General features: G+C 50.0%; 1 protein-coding gene across 1 annotated transcript in view; it reads right to left on the reverse strand.

Moving 5' to 3' along the window:
• TG (thyroglobulin) overlaps positions 1-21,433 on the reverse strand; it is a 242,487-nt gene that overhangs the window by 136,842 nt on the left and 84,212 nt on the right. The window contains exons 28-35 of the mRNA XM_067711217.1: positions 19,649-19,714; positions 17,525-17,605; positions 12,692-12,829; positions 11,689-11,865; positions 10,153-10,264; positions 9,095-9,174; positions 8,250-8,393; positions 427-489 (exon numbers count right to left, since the gene is read on the reverse strand). Of these exons, the coding sequence (XP_067567318.1) occupies positions 427-489; positions 8,250-8,393; positions 9,095-9,174; positions 10,153-10,264; positions 11,689-11,865; positions 12,692-12,829; positions 17,525-17,605; positions 19,649-19,714 (861 nt within the window). The remainder of the gene's footprint in view (positions 1-426; positions 490-8,249; positions 8,394-9,094; positions 9,175-10,152; positions 10,265-11,688; positions 11,866-12,691; positions 12,830-17,524; positions 17,606-19,648; positions 19,715-21,433) is intronic.

Genomic DNA, 21,433 nt, shown 5'->3' on the forward strand with positions numbered 1-21,433 from the left:
AGCCCAGGTGGTGCTCCTGGGATCAGGGCCAGCGCTTGGCCTCAGATGTCACTGTGCTGCGCGGGGCACCGACGGCTCGGAGCCCCGACTCCTCTGCACATAGTTCCCAAACGCTACTCTTCCTGACACGGCCCCGGGCTTGTGCAGGCCTAGTCACTACACAACAGGGTGCAACAAACCTTAGAATGAAAAGCAGGAGGACTGGGCTCCCGCCGCGCTCTGCGGCCAGTTGGACGCACTCCTTGGCTGGCATGTAAACTGCTGCGATGTGCTGCTGGCATTTGCCCTCTCTATGCATGTGTGAACTGAGAGGGGCTTGAGTTCATGGATGTGAGAGGGTCGTGGGAGCTATAAACTATGGGACAAAAGCAAGGAGAAAGATGAGGCCGCATCACATCGGAGAAATTAGGAAGACAGTGAACTTACCGCTCTCTGTGAGGGGAGGCAAAGCCACCGAAGGGCAAAAACCGGAAGCGTCATTTTGAGCAACTGCAAAAGAAGACAACGGCAGCCCTTTAGCTCTTTTTTCACCCTTTCGATCATTGAGTCCTGAAAGGCAGGACTAGAGGTCCAACCTGGTGACAGAAAAGTCAAACTTGGAAGGCAGACGGTGGGCCCACAGTGCCCAGCACCAGTCCCGCGTGGTCAGAACGGGCTAGGCTGTGCTGAAGGGACGTCCTGACACCTCAGGGGCTTAAACCAACCTGGCACCACGTGCTCACTGCAGCTGGGCTGCTTTCTCTCCTCTGTGTCACCCTCCCTCGAGGCCCAGGCCGGGGAGACGCCATCAAGCCCCTGCCTCACAGACGCTGCGGCAGGGGACCTCACTCCTGCTCTCACAGCTTCGCCGACGAGTGACACACAGCACTCGCCATCTTCACGGCGTTTTCCAAAGCCAGTGGGTGAAGAAGTGCAGACCTACCGGGCTCCAGAGAGTGAGCACCCAGGGACACACAGCGAACAAGTGAAACGCCCACCACCATGGCTTAACTGACTCACTCAGGGAGGGCACTTAGCCTGTCTGGGCCTCAGTTTCCACATCTGTACACTGAGGATGACACAACATATGCTGAGAATGGCTGTGGGCATGACAGGAGGTAGTGTAGGGCCAGACACAGGGTGAGAGCTCACTAGACGGCAGCTATTCACCGCAGGCTGCGTGGCAGGTGGACAGAGCCTGGAGTAGGAGGGCAGACAGACCTGGGCTCGAACCTCCATATGCCTCCTAGAAGCAGGGCAGATGGACAAGTTATCTGGCTTCTTCTGTACCCAGCTTTGGCGCTGGCACATGAGGATGATGTCAGAATTAAATGAGAAACCGTGCAGACCCAGCTTTGGCGTTGGCACATGAGGATGATGTCAGAATTAAATGAGAAACCGTGCAGACCCAGCAGGTGACCCGTGAGTGCCCATTATCCCCTTCCCCTTCCTCTTCCCTTACTGAACAAATCAAAATCTTCAAAGCCTCAGCATCCTTTTCTTCCAGTGGCCCAAACTAGGAGTGCTGTCATATCTTCTCCCTCTCTGAGCTATGGTGTAGCATGGTCAGGGGTCAAGGGTCATGGGTGGGGCCCACAGTCAAGGGTCAGCAACCCAGGGTGAGATTGTGTGACCTTGAGCAAGTTGCTTCACCTCCCTGTCCTCAGTTTCCTTGTCTGTAAAATGGGGGTAATGACAGTACCTCTCTCAGGGTTGTGAGGCTTGGATGAGCTGTTGTATGTAAACCTTTGGGCATACAGTAAGCACTCAATAAATGCCGGCCACTATTCACTCTTTTTTTTTTTTTTTTTTTTTTGCGGTACGCGGGCCTCTCACTGCCGCGGCCTCTCCCGCTGCAGAGCACAGGCTCCGGATGCACAGGCTCAGTGGCCATGGCTCATGGGCCCAGCCACTCCACGGCATGTCGGATCTTCCCAGACCGGGGCACGAACGCGCGTCCCCTGCATCGGCAGGCGGACTCTCAACCACTGCGCCACCAGGGAAGCCCCACTATTCACTCTTAATATCGCCCTTTCACAGTGACACACCCTTGTCCTTGACTCTTGGCCTTGTCTGCCTCCATGAAAAGCCTCGAGTCAGAGTCATGCTCTATTCTGGTCCCCGAAGTCCCGGTTTGGGTTCCCTCCCATCCCGTCCCCTCCGCCGCCTTCCTCACTTTGGTCAGACATGCCACGACCCAGCCTCCCTGAGTTCTCGAGCCCCCAGCTGTCGTGTGTCTCTCCTGCTTGACTCCATCTGCCTAGAAGCACCTGCTCCTGGTCATCATTCTATGGCCCTGGTTCCCAGCCTTCGGCAGACATTGGAATCCCCTGGAGGGCTTGATGACACACACCACGTTGGCCCCATCCCCAGACTGTCTGGTTCAGCAGGTGGGGGCTGGGGCCTGAGATCTGGTGTTTCTAACAAGTTCCCAGGTGAGGCTGACCCTGCTGGTCCAGGGATTCACTCTGAGGGTTGCTGAGCTAAGGCTCCTGTCACCCAACATTCTGTGAGCTCCTCCCACAAAACTCAGAATGACTCAGAACCACCCACCATGCTCTACAGCGCCCAGGGACCCAGCTTGTTTATTTAAATGTCCATCTTTGCTTTTTCAGAGCAAAGACCCTGAGAGTCAGTGCAATCTTCAGAAAACAATCTGATGAACCTACATCGAGGGCATTCCGATGCCCACACCCTTGGACCCAGTAATTCTGCTTCTGGAAATTTATCTGGAAATTCAAAGCAAGCTCGGTTTGCAAAAGAAACATTCATACAGCACTAATGAAACACTGGAAACCGTATACGTCTAATGCTGTGAGAACAGTGAGGCGAGCTGCCGCACATCCGCAGGGAGAATTACTATGCGCGCCTCTCAGCCAGGCATTCATCACCCAGTTCTGGGGCTGCTGCTGCTCTACTTACCCTTCCTCATCCTCCATCAGTGTTTCCTGACGGGGGGCTGTCGGCCCTTTGGGTGGGACCTTCTTCACTGTACAGGAATAGCTGAGCCCTGAAAGTTCTCAGCTTCCCTGGGCTGCGGGGCACTGAGCCTCAGCCCCTGCGAGGGACTCCGTCCCTGGGGACGCCCCTACAGAGGATCATACCGTGCAACCTTGAGCAAGTTGCTCAGCTAATTCATGCTTGTTAAACAGATGGATGGTAACCCTTCTGCTTCTTCCCAGCTCTGCTTTCAGTGACATCAAGCTGGTGGCTTGAAATGGGCCGTGGCTGGAGTATTTACACCACGGAAAGTGGCAACCGCTACAAAACAACAAATCAGGGCCCCCGCCACCCTCCCCAGTTGTAACACATTTGCCAGCAAGCAGAGAATGCGGGTAAGGATAGACCCAACCTCATCACATTCTTCGGGGACCAAATCAGATGTTGTCTGCAAAACACTAGCCTAGCCCTGGAGCCCACTCCGTGCTAAGTAAATGGCAGACACTCTTGAGGGGATGTGAGTGATGATGTGAAGAGCGGACTGCACAGTGAATTCTCCTACGTGTGGTGGTTTCTACATGGGCTGCAGAGAGGCATAATTAGAAGAGCTGGTCATTTCCTTTCCATTTCCCATATCTAGAATAGCTACAGGGTCCAAGTACATTTGCTTAACAGAAGAACAAAGGAAGTGTGAGGCTTCGGTTGTTTTTTTTAGATGCTGCATGTGACTTTGTAAACAAACCAAAGATCCTGCCCCACTTGCAAGTCACGCACAGCTGCGGAGCGAATGGCAGCCCAGTTCTCCGAGAGCAGCAGGTACCAGCGCCCCAGAGGCCGCCCCCTCCAGGCAGCCCTGAGCTCTGGGGCAGCTGGACTGCAGAGCAGCCTTCTTACCCCGTACTCCCACCTTGGTTGCTAAGATGCTTCCTCGTTGGGTCCTGCTGTTGGAAAGTGGCGCCAACAGCCTCATTTGCATCATAATTGCTTGGCCTGAGCCTCTCAGCTTGGTGCTCAGACCCATGCAAATTTCTGTTCTCAGTGGAGAGCAGTCAGAAAGCACAGGGCTGCAGGGTCTCTGGGGGCCCCTCTGGGTGCTCCCTGCTCTAGGTTTGTGCCTGTCTCCTGGATCCTAGGAGACTCAACTTCCACTTCTGTTTTGAGAACACAGCCCAGTACCAGGGTTACGTTGCCCGTGTGCAGGTCTCTGCGGCCCCGGGGGCTGCAGGGCAGGACCACCCACTATCCCTACGCAGCGGCCACGGCGCCCTTCACCCAGCTTTCCTTTATCTACACCCAGATTTTCCCCCAGAGTGGCTTTTGCATAACCCCTTATAGAACAAAATTTCTTGCTCCCCTTCTGTGCTTCAGAAGCCCCCGTGGGTCCCCCCCACTGTAACACAAGCCACAGGGCTGAGTAGTTCTCTGATACAGAGGGAATAATTACCTCCCGGTGAGGGGATAGGAGAGTACCAGCCCCACAGGCGTTGTAAGTGAATGCAGGGAGAGTGCTGGAGAGTTGTTTCTGACATTAGTAAGTGCTTGAGAGACGTTCATGTCTCTCACTTCTGCCTCCCCAGCCAGGCTAAACACTTTTGGGGAGGACCTTCTACCCCTGATGCTTCCATGGTGTTTGACACATAGTAGGAGCTCAACAAATAGCCCTTCCTTTCCCCTTCCTCAGTGTCATTCTTCAGAAACAGGACCTGTGTTACCTTCTTTGTGTCTGGCTCTCAGCCTGCAGTCAAATCAGGGGTCTGTGCTCATCACTCAACAGAGATGCCAGTACACTAAATGACCAAACCATGGATTTGAAGTGAGGGCAAAGCCTATTAACGGAAATTCTTTGCAAGAATTCCTTTGTAAAAAATCCGTGTCTCCTGTGCTGACAGAGAGGTCATCCTTCAAGGCTCATGTCCCCCTCTGTGCAGGCTTCCCTGGCCCTGCAGGGGCCCTACTTCCTACTATTATGTGTGATGTATAACTGATTCACTTTGTTATAAAGCAGAAACTAACACACCATTGTAAAGCAATTATATTCTAATAAAGATGTAAAAAAAAAAAATCTAACCACTCAATTAAAAAAATAATAATACAAAGATAAGGATGTGGGGAAAGTAACCACGATGTCAGCTTGCCTGTTGGGACTTTCCAACCGTTACACTAGGGAAGTTTTGTCTACTACAGAAAACAGAATACACCACCATCTAAGGTTCAGAATCCAGAAGATGAGTGTGTTTTGGCTCAAAATATATCACAAATCAGAAGGTGGCTTTGCACTAGGTCAATGTGACCCAGCGGAGAAAATGGTCTAATTTATCGAACCAGTTTCCCCGAGTAAGGCTCCTTCTCTCTGCCTGGGTCTCAGGAGGAGATAATCCATCACGTCTTAAGACTTAGCCCACCACCCGCAATGGTGGTGAAGACGACTTAAGGGAAAGCCCACCACCCGCAATGGGTGGTGAAGACGACTTAAGGGAAAGCCCACCACCCGCAATGGTGGTGAAGACGACTTACGGGAAAGCCCACCACCCGCAATGGGTGGTGAAGACGACTTAAGGGAAAGCCCACCACCCGCAATGGTGGTGAAGACGACTTACGGGAAAGCCCACCACCCGCAATGGTGGTGAAGACGACTTAAGGGAAAAAGACTGACCAGTGAGGACCTAGTTCTGCTCCGATGGAGAGTCATGGGTCACACCAGGCCACCAGAACCCCTGCAGCTGGCCCTCTTCTGAAATGGAAAATTCAGAGCCACTCACACCAGAATGGCCGTAAGCCATGTGCATCCCGAGGTGTTTCTCACCCAGGGGTCCTGAGAGACTGACGCCATTTTGGCATTTTTCGAATTTTCTCCCCACTCACCCAAACACAGAAAGCAGGCGGCATGCAGGGTGAAAACCTGCCTGCTTGGGCAGCTCCAGGCCAGCGGGCCAGAGCCTGCAGGAGGTGGTCCCTGAAGCATAAAGGAGGGTGCAGGAGGCTTTCAGTAATGGATTTCCACCAGTCTGAAGCAGACTTAATTCCTTGCTCCCATGTTCCCACAGCACTTCATGCATATGACTGTTCTAGTTCTGAGCCTATGATGCTACAATTAATCATACGTGCCCGCATCTTCTTCACTAGGATGTGATCACCTAAGAAAAAAATGACTACATCTTATTAACCCCACACTTCCTAGTGCCCAGCACAGTGCATGACCCAGTATGGACACTCGATAAAGTTTGAAAACTTCTAGATTTACGACGTGAGCAATCCAGAGCTAGAACGGCTTATTTACCTACAGGCTGTAACTCCTCCTTAAGTTGTGAGCGCCTGGAGGACAGGAATCATTTCTTATTCCAACTCAGCCATATAACACAGTGAATACGTCATATGGCTGAGTAGAGCCATATAATATGGTTATACGGTTGGTTATTTGGACCCAGTTCTTTCTGACTAGGTCCAAAAATTCTGGGTCCAAATTCTGTCATTTACCTGTTATGTGTGACTTTGGGCAAGTGACTTAATCTCCCTGAACCTCAGCTAACAGTGGTTATGAGGATTAGGTGAGATAACACTTATAAAGTGCTTGGCATCCAGCCAGGCACACAGTAAGAGCCCAGGGATTAGAGGCTGGATTTGTAAAACCAGAGGCCCCCGGGCATGGCTGACATTCAGTCAGTGTCTGTCGAATGAATTTGTAATTCCCTGCCCTGCAGTTCCTGGTCAGAACTCCTGAGTCCCCAGCCTGACCCCACAGAATATACGTTGGAAAAAGTCAGTGGTCTGTGCAGTCAGATAAAAAGAAACAGAACAGATGGAAAAAGTGGGGGCAATAAGCACCTTGGGTTCTTTTCCTTGCTAACTCCTGCCAGATGTTGTAACCCTCTGATATGATTCCCATATTTCTGAACAAATGAATTATTTCTTAGCCTCTTTTTATCCAATTCTTCCCTGAGCAATAGAAAGATGAAAAATGACATTTTCCAGCTTTGGGTGGGGTGAGGAGATGGGAAGAGTTGTGGGAGGACAGCTGGGCAAGGAGGCACTGTGGGCTCAGAGTTCAGTTCTGAAGGCCCTAAATACCCAGAGCCGGCACTGGAGCTCCTGTGGGGCCACCATCCTAGGCAGGCGTTCACTCCCCGTCCTCTATATGGCACACCCCTCCCCCCTAAATAGAAACTCACTGAGGATGTTTCATCATACACTCCTGATGTTTTTCTTAAAACAATTCAAGATGTTAAAATAAAATAAAAGGAATAAATAGAGTGAACTCAGATCAAGTCACAGGATGCTCAAAGTAGACATCAGCAAGGAAGATTCTTTTCAGCCTGGTAACAATCAACCCCAAAAGACTCTGCCTTGAAGCCACAGAATGTCTCGGGGGTTCGTAGGCTCATGAACAAATGTCAAGGACCAGATTCCACCAAAAAGCCCCATCCCAAGCCTCTCGGGTTGGACGTAGCTCTGGAACAAGAGGTCAAGCTACTGCTGGTTTCGTTTATTAGTTTTATTTTTTCAGTTTATTGGTCAAATGGTTGTTTGAGTTGAGCTGGGGGAAAACCATTCAGGCAATGTGTCCAGACAGTTTCACATACAGTCACTCATGCCATATGGGAGATCTGCCAGGAGGCAGCAGGTAAAGGGGAAGAGTGAAGTCTGGAGTCTTGAGAGCTGGGTTTGCGACCTGACTATGCTTCTTGATGGCTATGTGGTTTGGGTCAAATAACTTCCACTGTCTACACCATACTCTCCTCATCTTAAAATGGAGGAAATAATGTCTACTCCATGGAGGCATTGAGTAATATATTGTATAACCCGTGTAGAAGCCGCAGCACACATGTAGACACACAGTGGGCACATGAGGAATGTCAGTTCTCCTCTCCTTTCCTACTTTGGGCAAAGCATTGTGTTGGGTGATATGCAGAATGTGAAATCAAAGTTACAGACCTCTAAGGTTCCTCCGGGTCAGACATCCTGTTACTCTCATTTCTAGGGCAAGGACCAGGCCAGGGCCAGACTCTCTCCCTTAAATTTAAAGCTTGAACACAACCACCAAAACCCTCTGGGGCAGACTGAGGAAGACAGTGTCACACTGAAGAGGTTGTCCATTCACTCCTGCTGAATACATCCATGGAGCTGAGACCTAGTTGGACATCTTTCCTTTGACTCTACAAGCAGACTTCCAATATGTTCCTTTTCTACTTACGTTAAATAGAATCTGTCTCTGTTGCTTGCACCCAGTGAATCCTGACTAATTTCCTCCCGGGGCCAAGGACATCATCCTAACAGACAGTTGAGAAGCAGTCAACTAAAGATGTCCATGTAGCTGTTCGGAGAATATCACTTACCAGGCTTCTGGTACCACCCGAAGGGATAAGTGCGGACCTCAGTGTCGGGAGAGCCACAGTCCAGAATGCGCCAGGCTCCTCCATTTTCCTCACTGCACGTCTGAATTCCCAAGCTGTTCAGAGTTAGGCATGTTACCTCTCCTCCTGGAGCAAAAAATATTGAGGACCAGGGAAATGATCATGATGGAAGATTCTAACGGAATGAGAGAAATTCTGCAAACTCATTCTTCAGCAGACTTTTGAGGTGCAGCACACTATTCCAGTGACGATCTTAGTCACTGATGAAAAACCCGCTACCTTAATGAGCTTCTGATCAGAGAGGACATCATGGAGACAGCACAGACCTGTCGTGTGCCTAGGGCTATGCTGGGGCTGTGTTTGCATCGTACTCCTTGGTCCTCACTCAGCCCTAGGAGGAGGGTAACATTTCTATCCCTATTTACAGATAAGAAAACCAAGGCTCAGAGAGATTAAGTCGCTTGTCCAGAATCAAGATTTAAATGCAGATCATATAGATGGATCCAAAGTTCACACTACCAAGCTGCCTGACCCAGGTCTTGAAAGCTGAGCAGAAGACAGCTGAGTGAGCCATGGCAGGAAGGCTACTTGGGTCAGGGAGAAGAGTCGTGTAACGCTGACTGGGCACTGGGCCAGGAGCCATGTCCCAGCTACCGTGTTTATTAGCCACCTCTCCTCTCCAAGCCCCCACCTCCCATCTGTGAATGAAAGGCACTCTTCTCCACCCACACGAGGAGATGCTGAGGATTAGATCAGACTGTAGACGTGAATGGGTTTTCTAGACTGTAAAGTGTTGTATGCAGACCAGAGGGAGTTACCATTATTACCTTTTAACTGGGAAACGTTCAGAAAGCCAAAGCCCGTGCAGCACGGGTCCACGTCACACAGTCGTTCACATTCGAAGAAGCTGGAGGAAGGGGAAAAGAGCAGGCCTGAAGGTTTGTGCTGGGCAGGACCTATGGGGCAGGCTGAATCGCTACCACTGCCTTCTGGGGGCCTGCCCTCTATGACGACCCTTTCCTGAGTCCAGACACACAAGCTCTGCTCCCGCAGCGCCCATCCCAGCACCGGGGTCAGACTGATCTCCGTTTCCCACCCTCCTTCTCGTCCCCCTTCCTGTCGGCATGGGTGGTGCCCAGCCAGAGCTCAAGGCAGACCATCCTGTATCATCTTTTAATCTGCATTTTCAAAAGCAGATCTTAAATGCCAGCAGCATGGCGTAGTTTCATAAACCAACAACACTTCGCAGATCAACAATTCATAGATCAAGGACTCTCGAATTGTAACTTCAACAGGGGGAGCTTAGTTAAAACTCAGATTCCTGAGCCCCCTGTAAATGCTGATTCGGTAGGTCCAGGGTAGGACCCAGGAATGCAGTTTGTAAAAAGTGGGTGAGATCGACAGACTGGTGGAGAGAAACATCACCTTTAATGAAAACAACTAAATTACAGCTGACTAATTAAATCAATAATAGAATACATTTTTTAAATAAAAAATTAAATAAATTAAAAGCCGTGATATGCCTATGGTCCCGCTGAAAGTTCTGCTTGCTCTCTGGATTCTGAGTGCAGCACAGGAAGACTTGGCTGGTCAACTTTATTACAATGCTTGATAACTTGTATTAACTGATAAAACACGGGTCAGTGTTTCCCTTTTGCGTCAGCTGACCAGATATTCAGGGCTAAATGTTGTGCTGACTATTAGTAACTGACCTTAGCCATGGTTTTTAGATCGTTACCTCCTTATTACTTTTTCACCCTTTGCTTTGGGTTTTTCAGTCTTTTATGCTTGTGCCTTTAACTGATATTATATCACCATCTTTATGAAAACAGAAGGGTCGTTATTAAGTATTGCAGTGGGGCGGGAGTGAATGGAAACAGCTTACCCATTGGAAATGGATTTGTTAAACATGGGCACTTTGTTTCTAATGGAAATCCCCGTCAGCTTTTGGAACGGCAGGCGAGTGTAAAAATTCTTCACTTTATCTTGCAGTACAACTACACAGAGGGAAGAAAGACGTATTATGTAAGGAGAGATGTGCTGCAGCCATAAAGATACTTTTGTAGGGGGACAAAGGTATACAAACCGTACTGAAAGCTTCCGATTAAGATGGCATATTAAACCCATGTACTTACAGTCTACTCCCACCCCAAATCTCACTAAAATCATAGTAAAGGCATATACCCCCAAGGCAAAAGAGGATAGGAGAGGGGAGAGAGAGAGAAATTTTGGAAGCTAGAAAAACACAGAGGAGTAAAAGTTGACCTAATAAATCTAAGAACGCTGAATTCTCGACTTTTCTGTGGGAAGAACTGAGAAGCAACCCCACACACCTTCTGGAATCCCCAAAAGTTTCAGTATCAGCAGCAGTGGGATGAAAGTGAGCTAAAACAGAATGGGCTGGAAAGCTTCTGCAGAAGCAGTTAGGTCTCCAGAGGCCCTCCTCTTTTTTCCACAGCCAACAACTGCCCCTTCCTACCATGGAAGGATGGGGTCTCTCGGGGGTGCCAGGTTGAGTTGTAATGGAGGGGGTACCACACCGAAGCCGGGGGATTTTTTCCAGTCAGTCCACATGGTGAATATTGAGATCCCCTAATTTTCCAATCTTATTTGGCATCTAAACCACAAGCATCCAGGCTCACACCCCCAGGCCAGATATTACAAGATTCCTCTGGAGGAAGGGCCTAGACATACGGACGTGAGGGAGTCCCCAAAGGGTGGCCCAACTAGATTATCCTACCAAGAAAGCCCAAGTCAACAAGCTCCCACAACACAGTCAGAGCTTCCCAGTTAGCTTCTGGGCCCCTGTCTTACATTTAAGTGGAAAAATCAAGGGTCACCAGACACCTGAGAAAGGCCTCCAGCAAGGAAGATAGAACAGTAAATGAAAGATCTCAGCATGATGGAAGAAATGAAGACTGGGCAAGGTGAACCCCCCTCCACCCAAATAGTATTAATGTTAAACATTAATAAACATTAATGTTCTCAAAGGGGTAAAATCAACTTCTATCTTGTTGAAGCCACAATTGTTGGGATTTTCTATAATAAATGGTCAATTGGAATTCCACCTGCTATGTGCAAAAAACATGATTTCTATGAGCAGTGGGATTCCAGAGTGAGATTATTCTCTCTAGTCAATTTGATGCATTTCTAAATGCCTTTGCATCTCTACAAGAAGACTGGGTAACTTTACTTTTAGACATTTTTTTTTTTTTGGCCTCTCCACACAGCCTGTGGGATCTTACCTCCCCGACCAGGGATCGAACCCGTACCCCCTGCAGTGGAAGCGCAGAGTCTTAACAGCTAGACCGCCAGGGAAGTCCATTTTTCAAGGAAGAAGAACTGATCTGGATATTTGTAAAGCCACAGAGGCAGCAGCCCACTAAAAACGTGGTTTGGGTTGATCCAACCAAGCACTCACCTTTCTTCTGGAAGAGGGCACTTGGCCTGTGGGGCAGGATCAGTCTGCAGCCTTTGGGACTGGACTCCATGACATCATCACACACCTGGGCCTCTGGGTAGAGGGTGCAGGTGAAGTACAAGGGTGCGCTGTCTGTTACCTCTGCCAGCTGACAGAAAGAGGGCTCCTGGACACAGCCTACAGGCAAGAGAACAGTTGGGTGTTAGTCCTAGGGAGGCCAGCAGTGGAGGGTTACCTCTACAGGACCTTCTGGGAGAAATGCCCCGTGGGGACTCTTCCCAGGCAGGGAAGAGGCCCAGGTCAGTCAAGGCTGTCCAGTCTGGAAGGCCCAAGAAAAACACTAGGGTTCTCCTGGCTGGGGAGAGGGCCATGCACGAAACAGGGAGTCCAGGTGGCTCCAAAAAAAGGCAAAGTCCAAGAGGGTGAGGGGTCAGCTGGAAACTCAGCAATATGGGAGCAGAGAGGGTAAAACTCCATTGGATCTGCCCAGGACCATCTCAGAGGCAGTCAGGACCTCAGACCACAGGCCACAGGATGTAAAATTTGGTGGCGTTGTGAACAATCTCCCCTGTTCCCAGTCCCGTGTCAGACTTTGCCACTGGTACACGTGAGCTCCCTCATGGGGAGGCATATGGCTGATTTTGATTTTCTTATTCCCAAGGTGAAACACAAGGCCTAGATCACAGCACCTGTGCAACACAGCATGTGCCTGTTAGGTAAAGGATGGATGGATGGATGGATGGATGGATGGGTGGATGGATGGATGGGTGGATGGATGGATGATAGGTTCTGAGAGCAGAGTAGAGACTAACTACACGATTAGCTTCTTGAAGATATGGGTTATGTCCTGTCTTCTGTATCACCCATGACACGAACACTGAAGGGACCCCTGAGTTATGCTATTGAATTTGATCATATCTGTGTCTCAAGAGTTTTTAAACTAGGCCTGAGATGCCTGACCACAGGGTGGAGAAGAAGGAGGAGGAGGTCTAAGGATACTTACGAGAAAGACACCACAGATTTGCCTGCTGCAGTGAAAATAGGTGTTTGAAAAGCCAGTGCTGCTGGCTGGGCAGGGATCGGTTTCCATTGACAATGATTTGGTTAAGGTCCACAGGGGAGAAAAGCTCTGTTGTCAAATCTGAAAAAGAAGGGGCAAGTCAACTTCCTTTGCCTGTATCTCCATGGTGAAAATCTCTGTCTCTCTGTCTGTCTCACACACACACACACACACACACACACACACACACACACACACACACACACACACACACTTGCAGGCTGTGTGAGGCCACAGCATGTCTGGAGTCAATAGGGTTGGGAGCCTTGTCAGGCAGGACAGATTCAGAAGGTCCCAGAAAGCCCTAAAAATTATGGAGTTGCAACACCTTAGAATCTTGGTTGGGGAGAAAACTTGGGAGCCATCTGGTTTAACTTTTCACCTAATGCAGAACTCTTCCCCAAGATATTTCTGGCCGAGGTCCCTGCAGCCCTGCGTGACATGTCTGTGCCCACCGCAGCCACCCACTCCATCATTAGGACGTTGAGGAACCAAATCTGCCCCTTTGTAAATGTGAACCACTGATGCTCCTTCTGTCTTCCGAAGCCACATGGAAGTTCTAACTTCCTCCCAATGGCAGCCTTCATCTGTGAAGACAGCTCTCAGCTCTGCTCAGCCCCAGACTTGAAAGTTCCAGCTTTCATATCTCCCACCTCACCCCACCCCCATCTTTCTTTGTGTCTTCATACGCCATGATTCTGGCTGAAGGCTCTTCTTGGGTACACCACTGCCCATGGGACGGCAGTCCAAGCTTTCTTCTTGGTCCGGGCTCTACCTGCATTTGGAGCTTCATCTCTGATTGCTTCAACTCACACTCAAGAAGCATGTACATTACACTACATTAATCGTGTAGTTAATCGCTATTCTGCTCCCAGAACACTGGTAATTCCAGCTCATCACCTCACCGCTTGCTGCCCCAGGACTACTGTCCGTGCTCACTTGCCCTTTACCCCCTTCCTCGGCACCTGCCTAGTCCTCCTGGGCTTCAAGGACCAACATTGCTCCCTCCTGCTCTGATGTTCAGTGGCTCTATAAAGAGGGTCTCCAGCGTTGAGGGACCTAGCACCCCAGCCCAGGAGCAGGGGCACATTTCTGCACCTCATGAGGGCTCTGACTTCCCAGAGGGGCTTTCACTGGGGGCATAAAGCGGATCATGGAATGAGCTGGGGCAGGTTTACAGCATCCCTTAGCTTGGGGCTCTGGAATGAGGGGCTCTACAGCCCACGCATACCCCACGTTGCCTTGGACTGCAGCATCTTCTCAGAAGCCCACTCTTCAGGCCACTTAAAGCAGGCTCACAAAGGCTGGGTTTCCTCACCAACAACTACCACCAAAGGGGATGAAAGTGTATGAGGTCTGGCAGGGCCAGAAGTTTAGTGCAAACAGAGACCCCAGGAACCGTGTCGCCAGCCCCTCCTCTGTGCAGCCACCGCCCTTTGGGTTATTGCTTCCCATGCTACTGTACCATGGCTGGTTGCATGCCTGTCTCCCTGCTGAACCATACCTGGCATAGGTAGGAGCGCACACACCACCCCTTAAGACAGCAGAGGAAGAAAGGAAAAACAACATAGCCAGCCTAGAGGCTCACTTGTAGATCCTGGAGTCACACTTTGTCCTCAGAGCCTCTGCACAGGCTACCCCCCTTGCCTGGAACCCCTTCACCCAGATGTTCTCTGAAAATGCCTGGCAGATCTCCCAGGCTCCTCTGAGAAGCCCCTGTTACCTGTTGGCTGCCAAGCATCCTCCCTCCCTGCAATCCCTCTGCACTGACACCCCATCGCAGCCCTCACGACCCTGGCCCGCCGCGGCTGGCACATGGGAATTCTCACCAGCCTGGGAACTTCTGAGGGCACCGAGTATGTGCACCAAAAATGTCTGCTGGGTGAGAGAATGGATACTGTAGCCTCTCAGTTTATCCCTGATGCTGCATTAGGAAGAATCCATTTTCGACTTGTTCTCTCAAAACTTTGCAATCCTCTTGAAGGCCAGGAGGCCAACAGGGGGCTGCCAGCTGGGAGGTTGTTCTCTGCTTTTCTGTGTGTGTCTGAGACACTCGGAGTAACTGCAGTAACTGGAAGCAGAAAGGGGAACATTCCTCACTGTGCTGTGACTGGGAAAGGCCCTTCTGGGGAGCACGGAGGAGCACTGGCCAGGGAAGTGACCCCACTGCAGGGGAGCCCATCAACGGGGCTTCTCCTGCAGGGGCGTTATCTCCTCAAGTCCAGGAATGTAATCAGCTGGGAAGGGGAAACCCAAGCTGGGCTTTGTCTATTCACCCTGAAGCCCTCCAGGGTCTCCCGGTGGGGGAGGAGAGGCAGGCCTTCCTGTAGGAATCATGTGATAGCTTTGTAGATGCGCCCCGGCACAGTGGATAATGACGGATTTTACAGAACATTCTCAAGTACCAGGAAAACATTCACATTTACATGGCCGTGAGCGGTCTGGCTACCACTCAGAGGCGCTGCTAAGGTTGGGGATCACGAACGTAAATGTCCCCAGGGCAGGCTGGCCTGCAGGAGTGTAGGGTGCTGGGGGGTAGGGGCAAACAGGAGAGCCACACCCCATGGAGGGGGCAGCTCAGCTCAGCTCGAGGGTGGTCGCCAGGCAGAAATTTGAAGCCTGCGCTGCTAGAGCTTTTCCTCTGTTTTTCTCTACAGAAGCTGGAAATCTGAATTTTTACATAAAATCTTCCAATTTAAAAATATTGGCTCTGTTAAATAAAATCAGAAGTCTACTCTGCAAATCAAACAGAACCCGTCTGCCCTGTCCACCAGGGGCCACCAAGACTCAGCTCTCAAGTCCATGCTGTCTGCACCTGGGAGCAGCTTGTGTTCTAGAAGAACCTGGGCCTTAGAGTCAGCTGGCCAGGGTTTGAATCCCAGCGTGGCTGCTTTCTTAGCACTGGACTGGCTGAAGCGAGGGCTACCAGGCACTCTGAGCCCCGCATTGCTCATTGGTAAAATGGGAAGAATAACAGCCATGAGCAGGGCTGTCAACGTTTGTGCGGCGATGGATTTAAAGCACCAGAGGCAGGGCCCGGCACCCAGGAGTCTCAAGGGGGAGCGGGCTCACTGCTGCTCCCCTGCCTGGTGAGCTCACTCCCCCTGCCCCTGTGGCAGCAGAGAAACCTGAACAGCAGCCATGGGCTTGGGAGGCTCCCAGGACACAACCAATATGCCGATTTGCCAGTGCAGGCAAAGATTGGACAGGAGAGGGGCCAGGTCTCTGTGCAGGAGGGACCCAGCTAAATGCTTGCACCTGAGAACAAGAAGGGGAAGGCTCCTGTGAGGGTGCCCACTCCCCCACTCCCCCCAGCTCGCTGGCAAGACTGAAGCTGCCACTACAAACCTCCGAAGGTGCAGAAGGGCATAGCTGTTAAGGCATTTGGACGGGAATACGCCCCGTGACCCTAGCACGGTCCCCAGCTGGGATCTGCTGTCCGACAGGCAATACAGGAAGAGAGGTGGACTGGGGACAGAACCTTCCGGAAGGCTTGCTACGAGCCAGGCTCGGTGCTAGGATTATAATCCCAACTACCACATAATAACAGCTACCGGTTTTTGAGCACCTGCTCTGTGTCACGGCAACTTACAGAATTACATCCTCTAACCCCGTCTCATGGGGACTGCTATTACTCTCATTTAAAGAAGGAGAAACTGAGGCTCAGAGAAGATGACTCAGGGTTGCACAGGCAGATGGAGACAGGGCTGGGATTCGAACCCTGCTCTACTGACCTGAGGGCCACACTCTGAATCAGGACACAGCCCTCGAGCCCTCAGCTCTATGAACGCAGAGCGAACTCATAACTGCTGAACAGCTAGTATGGGATGAGCCCCAGTTGTAATGATTTATGTACATGATCTCATTTTTATCTGCACCAAAGCCATGGGAAAGGGAAGAAACTACCATTGTGTGGGCATCTGGGGATATTATGTACCAGGCAATGTGCCAGATGTCTTCCAGGTATGTTCTCTATAAGAGGATAAGTGGAAAGCAAGGTACGTTCTACACAGCAGGAATCGAGGCTCACAGGAGGTGAGCAAAGTACCCATGGCCATGCAGTTCGTAATGAGTTGCCAACAGCCGCTCCAGCCCTAGTCTCTCTGCTGTGCAATGTGGTGTTTCTCCCCTCTGGTGTGCTGTCCCCCACCACCGTGCTGCAGGCTGACTGCCTCCCCTCTCCCTACCCCCTCCTCCCCTCCCCTCTCTCTCTCTCTCTACGTGGCTCTCTTTCCCTCTCCCTCTGCCCCCAACCCGGACTTTCAGCTCCACCTAAGGAAAAACAACTGTAGCCTCGGGCAATGGAGAAGCCTCAGACACCACACACACGCTGCCCCTAGGAAGCTGTGGATTTACATCTTCCACTGCATAAAATGACTCTCTCTCAAGAGGCCCTCACAGACATCTCATCCATAAACAGTTCCAGAACATGAACATTTTGCTTACATTCTTCAGCGTGTACATAATCGAAGGCACTGATCACCTTCAGATGAACTTTGCTCTTTAATAGTCTTTTGCTGGATTTGTTATTATGGTTGTTTTCTTTCTCAGCAGCAGTGGTGACTTTGCAGTCATTTCACCTTACTTTTTGTGCCAATTGCCCCTCCGAGGAGCGGTCCGTATTAACGAAATGGATAGTGGATTAGAAGCTTAGACGGGGTCCATGGCTGCAGAATGGAGTGGTGTTCATGGGTCCACTCATCGACCAGACCCTTGGCATCACCATCTGTCTCCCCAGCCAGATACCAAGTATATTAAGAGGTTTGGGGTGGGTACCTGTTTCTGCTGGAGACGCTGGCCTTGGTTCCACAGCTCGTCTGCACCCCATAGACTCAGACCGAGACCCCATGTCAGAATCTAGGAGAAAAAAAGAAAAGGATCGCTGTTCTAATATTGGGGAGGAAAAGGGGAGATATTCCTCTGGTCAACAAAATGGTAATGACAATGTAGGAAACACTCATGGTCCACAGCCAGGTGCCCCAATACAATCTGGAACAAATCCAGCGGCATAGGTCTGCATTCTTGGGCCTTTTGTGGAACATCAGCCACCCTCTCCGTAAGGGAACTATTATTGTCCTTGATATTGACATTGCTAGCATTGGTAAAGTCTTTTAGAGTTAACAGGATATGCTTATAAATATTGGTCTTTACGACCCCCTGTGAAGGGAAGGAGTAAGACCTCCATTTTACTCTTGAGAAAACTGAGACTCACAGACTTGAAATAACTTATCCCAGAACATGCAGGTGGAAAGTAGATGAATTGGAAGTTGAAAAAATTAAATGAAATTCCCAAGTCAGGAACAGGTCTTCCGTGACGGGGGAACCAGGTTTTAGGCAGGTCTTTGGGTGCTTCTGTTTAGTGGGGCGAATGTCCTGGGGAGAAGCAAGTCCTTAATTTTTCACCAGCTAGCAAATCATTTACCAGAATTTTAATTTTTTTAAATTGCAGTGTCACTGACGTACAATATTATATGTTACGGTTGTACAATATAGTGATTCACAATTTTTAATGGGTATACTCCATTTATAGTCATTAAGCTACAAGGCTATATTGTACAACACAGAAATTTCTAATAAATAGAAAGCACTGGAACCAGTGTCTGGGTCCCACTCCAGGACCACCTCCTGAGATGCTCCTGTGAGCATCTCACTTAACCTCTCCAAGTCTCTTTTTTTTTTTTGTCTGAAAAGTGAACAGAATATCAACCCCCGCATGTACCATATGGGTATTACTAAAGGAGAAAAGAAGTGTATCATCTCATTATATCACCTTAAAATGAAAACCATGATGGGCACCTTCCTTTCATTTTCCTCCCCTCTCCTCTCCTTTTCTCCTTCTTCTTCCTTCTTCCTTCTCCTGCTCATCATCCACCATCATCACCACCACCATCACTCACATTAATTAGCATGGATGATGCACGAGGTACTGTACTAAGTACGTTATAGGAATTACTGAGCCAATGCTCACACAACTCTATGAGGCCAGGACCATTTTTATTGCCTTGTCACCCATGTGTTCAAGCTCACACGGGTGGGAAGTAAAGGAACCAGAATTCTTACCCAGTCACTCTAAGCCCACCCTTTGTGCTCTCTCACACTATTTCACAGGCATAGAATCAGGTCACCAGTCCTATCTCTTAGAGGACTGGAGATCAGTCAGGAGGGATCATGGGAAGAGGAGGGAAGTGGTACAGTGGCCGGGATCTTTCCCCATGCCTCTCACCCGGCACCTAGGACCATGACACCTAGGACCCCTGCCTGTCTGCTCCCTCCTGAGGCTGGGGCCCTTCCAGGTCAAGGCTGTGCCTCACTCATCTCTCTCACCGTGTTAGACTCATTGTACATGCCTTCCACAGTCCCTGGCTCTGAGTAGGCACTAGGTCAAGGTTCATTAAATTCAAAGGAGAACAAACAAAGCAGAAAAGAGATGCCAAATACGCATTTCATCTGAGCCCAACCTGTCCCATGAACCCACGGTAGCATCAGCTCTAAGCAGGAGCCCATGGCACACCCCCCTGGGGTCCTGTCCCTCACCGAGCCTCGGGGAAGGAGGGGCCTGCGGCCGAGGCCCCCTGGAGAAATGCCTCCTGTAGTTTGCGGTGGCCTCAGAGCTCCCATCCTACTAACAAGGGCAGCTTGTGGTCAATGAACTTGATCTCACAGGAACCAGTGCTTACTTCCTTCATCCTTCCTTAGGTTTCCACACTTTTCATTTTTGTTTTACACTGTGGTATCTTATCTGATGAGCGTTGGGGCCCTTCTATCCACACAGAACACTCACTTGGAAAGTAAATCTCTACATTGTCTCTCTGGGGAGCAGAGTGCCCTGTGAGTGAGAAGTGGGTCCAGACCGTCTCCTGTGATCAGTGTCTGCTCACCCCCTCCCACCACAGAGCTTACCTTTCCAGAGATAAACCTGCTGGGAACTGGTAAAGGTGCTCCGGTTTCCTTTCAGGGGTGTCAGACCTGCAAAGAAGATGTTTATTTGTATGAGCTTGAGTGTGCTTCCTCCTACTGGGGACCCACCGTGATCATAACTGCCTTACCTCCCCGACACTGGAGCCCCTCCTGGGCCTGAAACTCTGTTTCCCACACAAGGCACATCCCAAAATCTTCTCGAAGCTTTCCTCCAGCTGCTGGTACAAAACCAGAGCTGGCCAGAAGTATGGATGTTAGCATAACTGATGCCATCTTGGGCCCCTACAATACTTTCTGTCCTTCCACTGACCCTGCCTAGGGCCGTACTGTGCCATAAATCACTTCTCTGTCATCAAGGGCTTTGTAGTTAATAGATATTGTTTAATGATCGTTAGGTCCAGGTGGCCTCTATGCTCTGGTAGCCTCCAAACAATGATGAAGACCTTGGCTGATGTATTCCCAGCACCCATGAGACTAGTTACCCATTCATAAGTCTTCACTTAGGAATGCACGTCCTGTTTCCAAGCACGTACCCCCATACTCTAGGTTAATTATAAAATTGTCCTAGCGGCTCCTCAGTAGTGCAGAGTGCAGCTACTAATGCTTCCAGATCATTGATGCTCAATCCCATCCCACCCTGTGAGCAAGTTACCCTATAATAAACAGACCCACTGATTATTTCGAGCTGCCTGCCTCATTTTACAGTGTCAAGATACCGTCTCAGTTCAGTGGGCACTTTTCGTTCCCTCCATCCTCCAAAACCAGAGCCCACGTGTCTTTCTTAGAGCACCAAAAGGACTATTGTGGGGAGGGGTCAGGATCCTGCGACACTGAGAATCACTTAAGGAACTATGGATTGGTTTAAAGTGAACCAAACTCATAGAAGCCTCAACAGCTCTGTTAATTTTCCTTGTCACTTACGTCCTCTGAGAGTCTTGCCCCATTGGCAAGTGGGGATGGTATTTGTGAGGCTGGGAATGACTGTCTTCAACCTCATGCTTGACCATAATTTTCCAGCTCCTTGAATGTACTGTGAGCTTCCAGGGGCTGAGAATGGGCCTTATTCCTCTTTATATCACCCACACCTATTATTATCCCTGCCATAGAACCAGTGTTCAGCACCGTAACGAATGCAAAGACAAACGAATAGGGAAAACAAAGCAGTCAGTGGTTTTCAGAGTCTACCAAGTAAGTGCAGAGCCTCATCTGCCCAAGCACAAGAAGGCTGGCCAGCAAATTAGTTTTCCTAATGCAGACTTCTGATCCTGCACTCCATTCCCCCAAACTTCCCCAGTTCAATACTGTTGATGGTGAGAAGATACATAGAACAGAAGGAAACCTCATCCCTCCTCTTCCTGGCTCATGGTTTAGACTTTCCAGACATCGTCCCATGCCTTCCACAGTAACTGAGTTAAAATACCCCTGCTGCACAAACAGGCCTGCAGACTCTGCCTTATGTGATCTGCTCTCTCTGTAATCAAGGCTGCAGGAACACACACACATTTAGAACTGTGGGGCTTTGGCATGGAGCCTGACCCTCGAGGGTTGATGGATGTTGTGTGGTCCTAATTGACTTTAGGACACTTCTGCAGAGATCATGTGCTACATCTGGGGTGGGGGTTGGGGGGCACGTGGTATGAGTAGTTTGAATCTACGACGTGGGAGTGGGCACGATCCTAAACTGGAAAACCTAGGTTTCAGAGTCCCTCTTTTACAGGCCGTTTTCTCTTCTCTGTATCATCACTTCCACCACGTCTCTACTTATAT

This window comes from Pseudorca crassidens, chromosome 17, assembly GCF_039906515.1.
Source record: "Pseudorca crassidens isolate mPseCra1 chromosome 17, mPseCra1.hap1, whole genome shotgun sequence".
Taxonomy (NCBI): Eukaryota; Metazoa; Chordata; class Mammalia; order Artiodactyla; family Delphinidae; genus Pseudorca; species Pseudorca crassidens.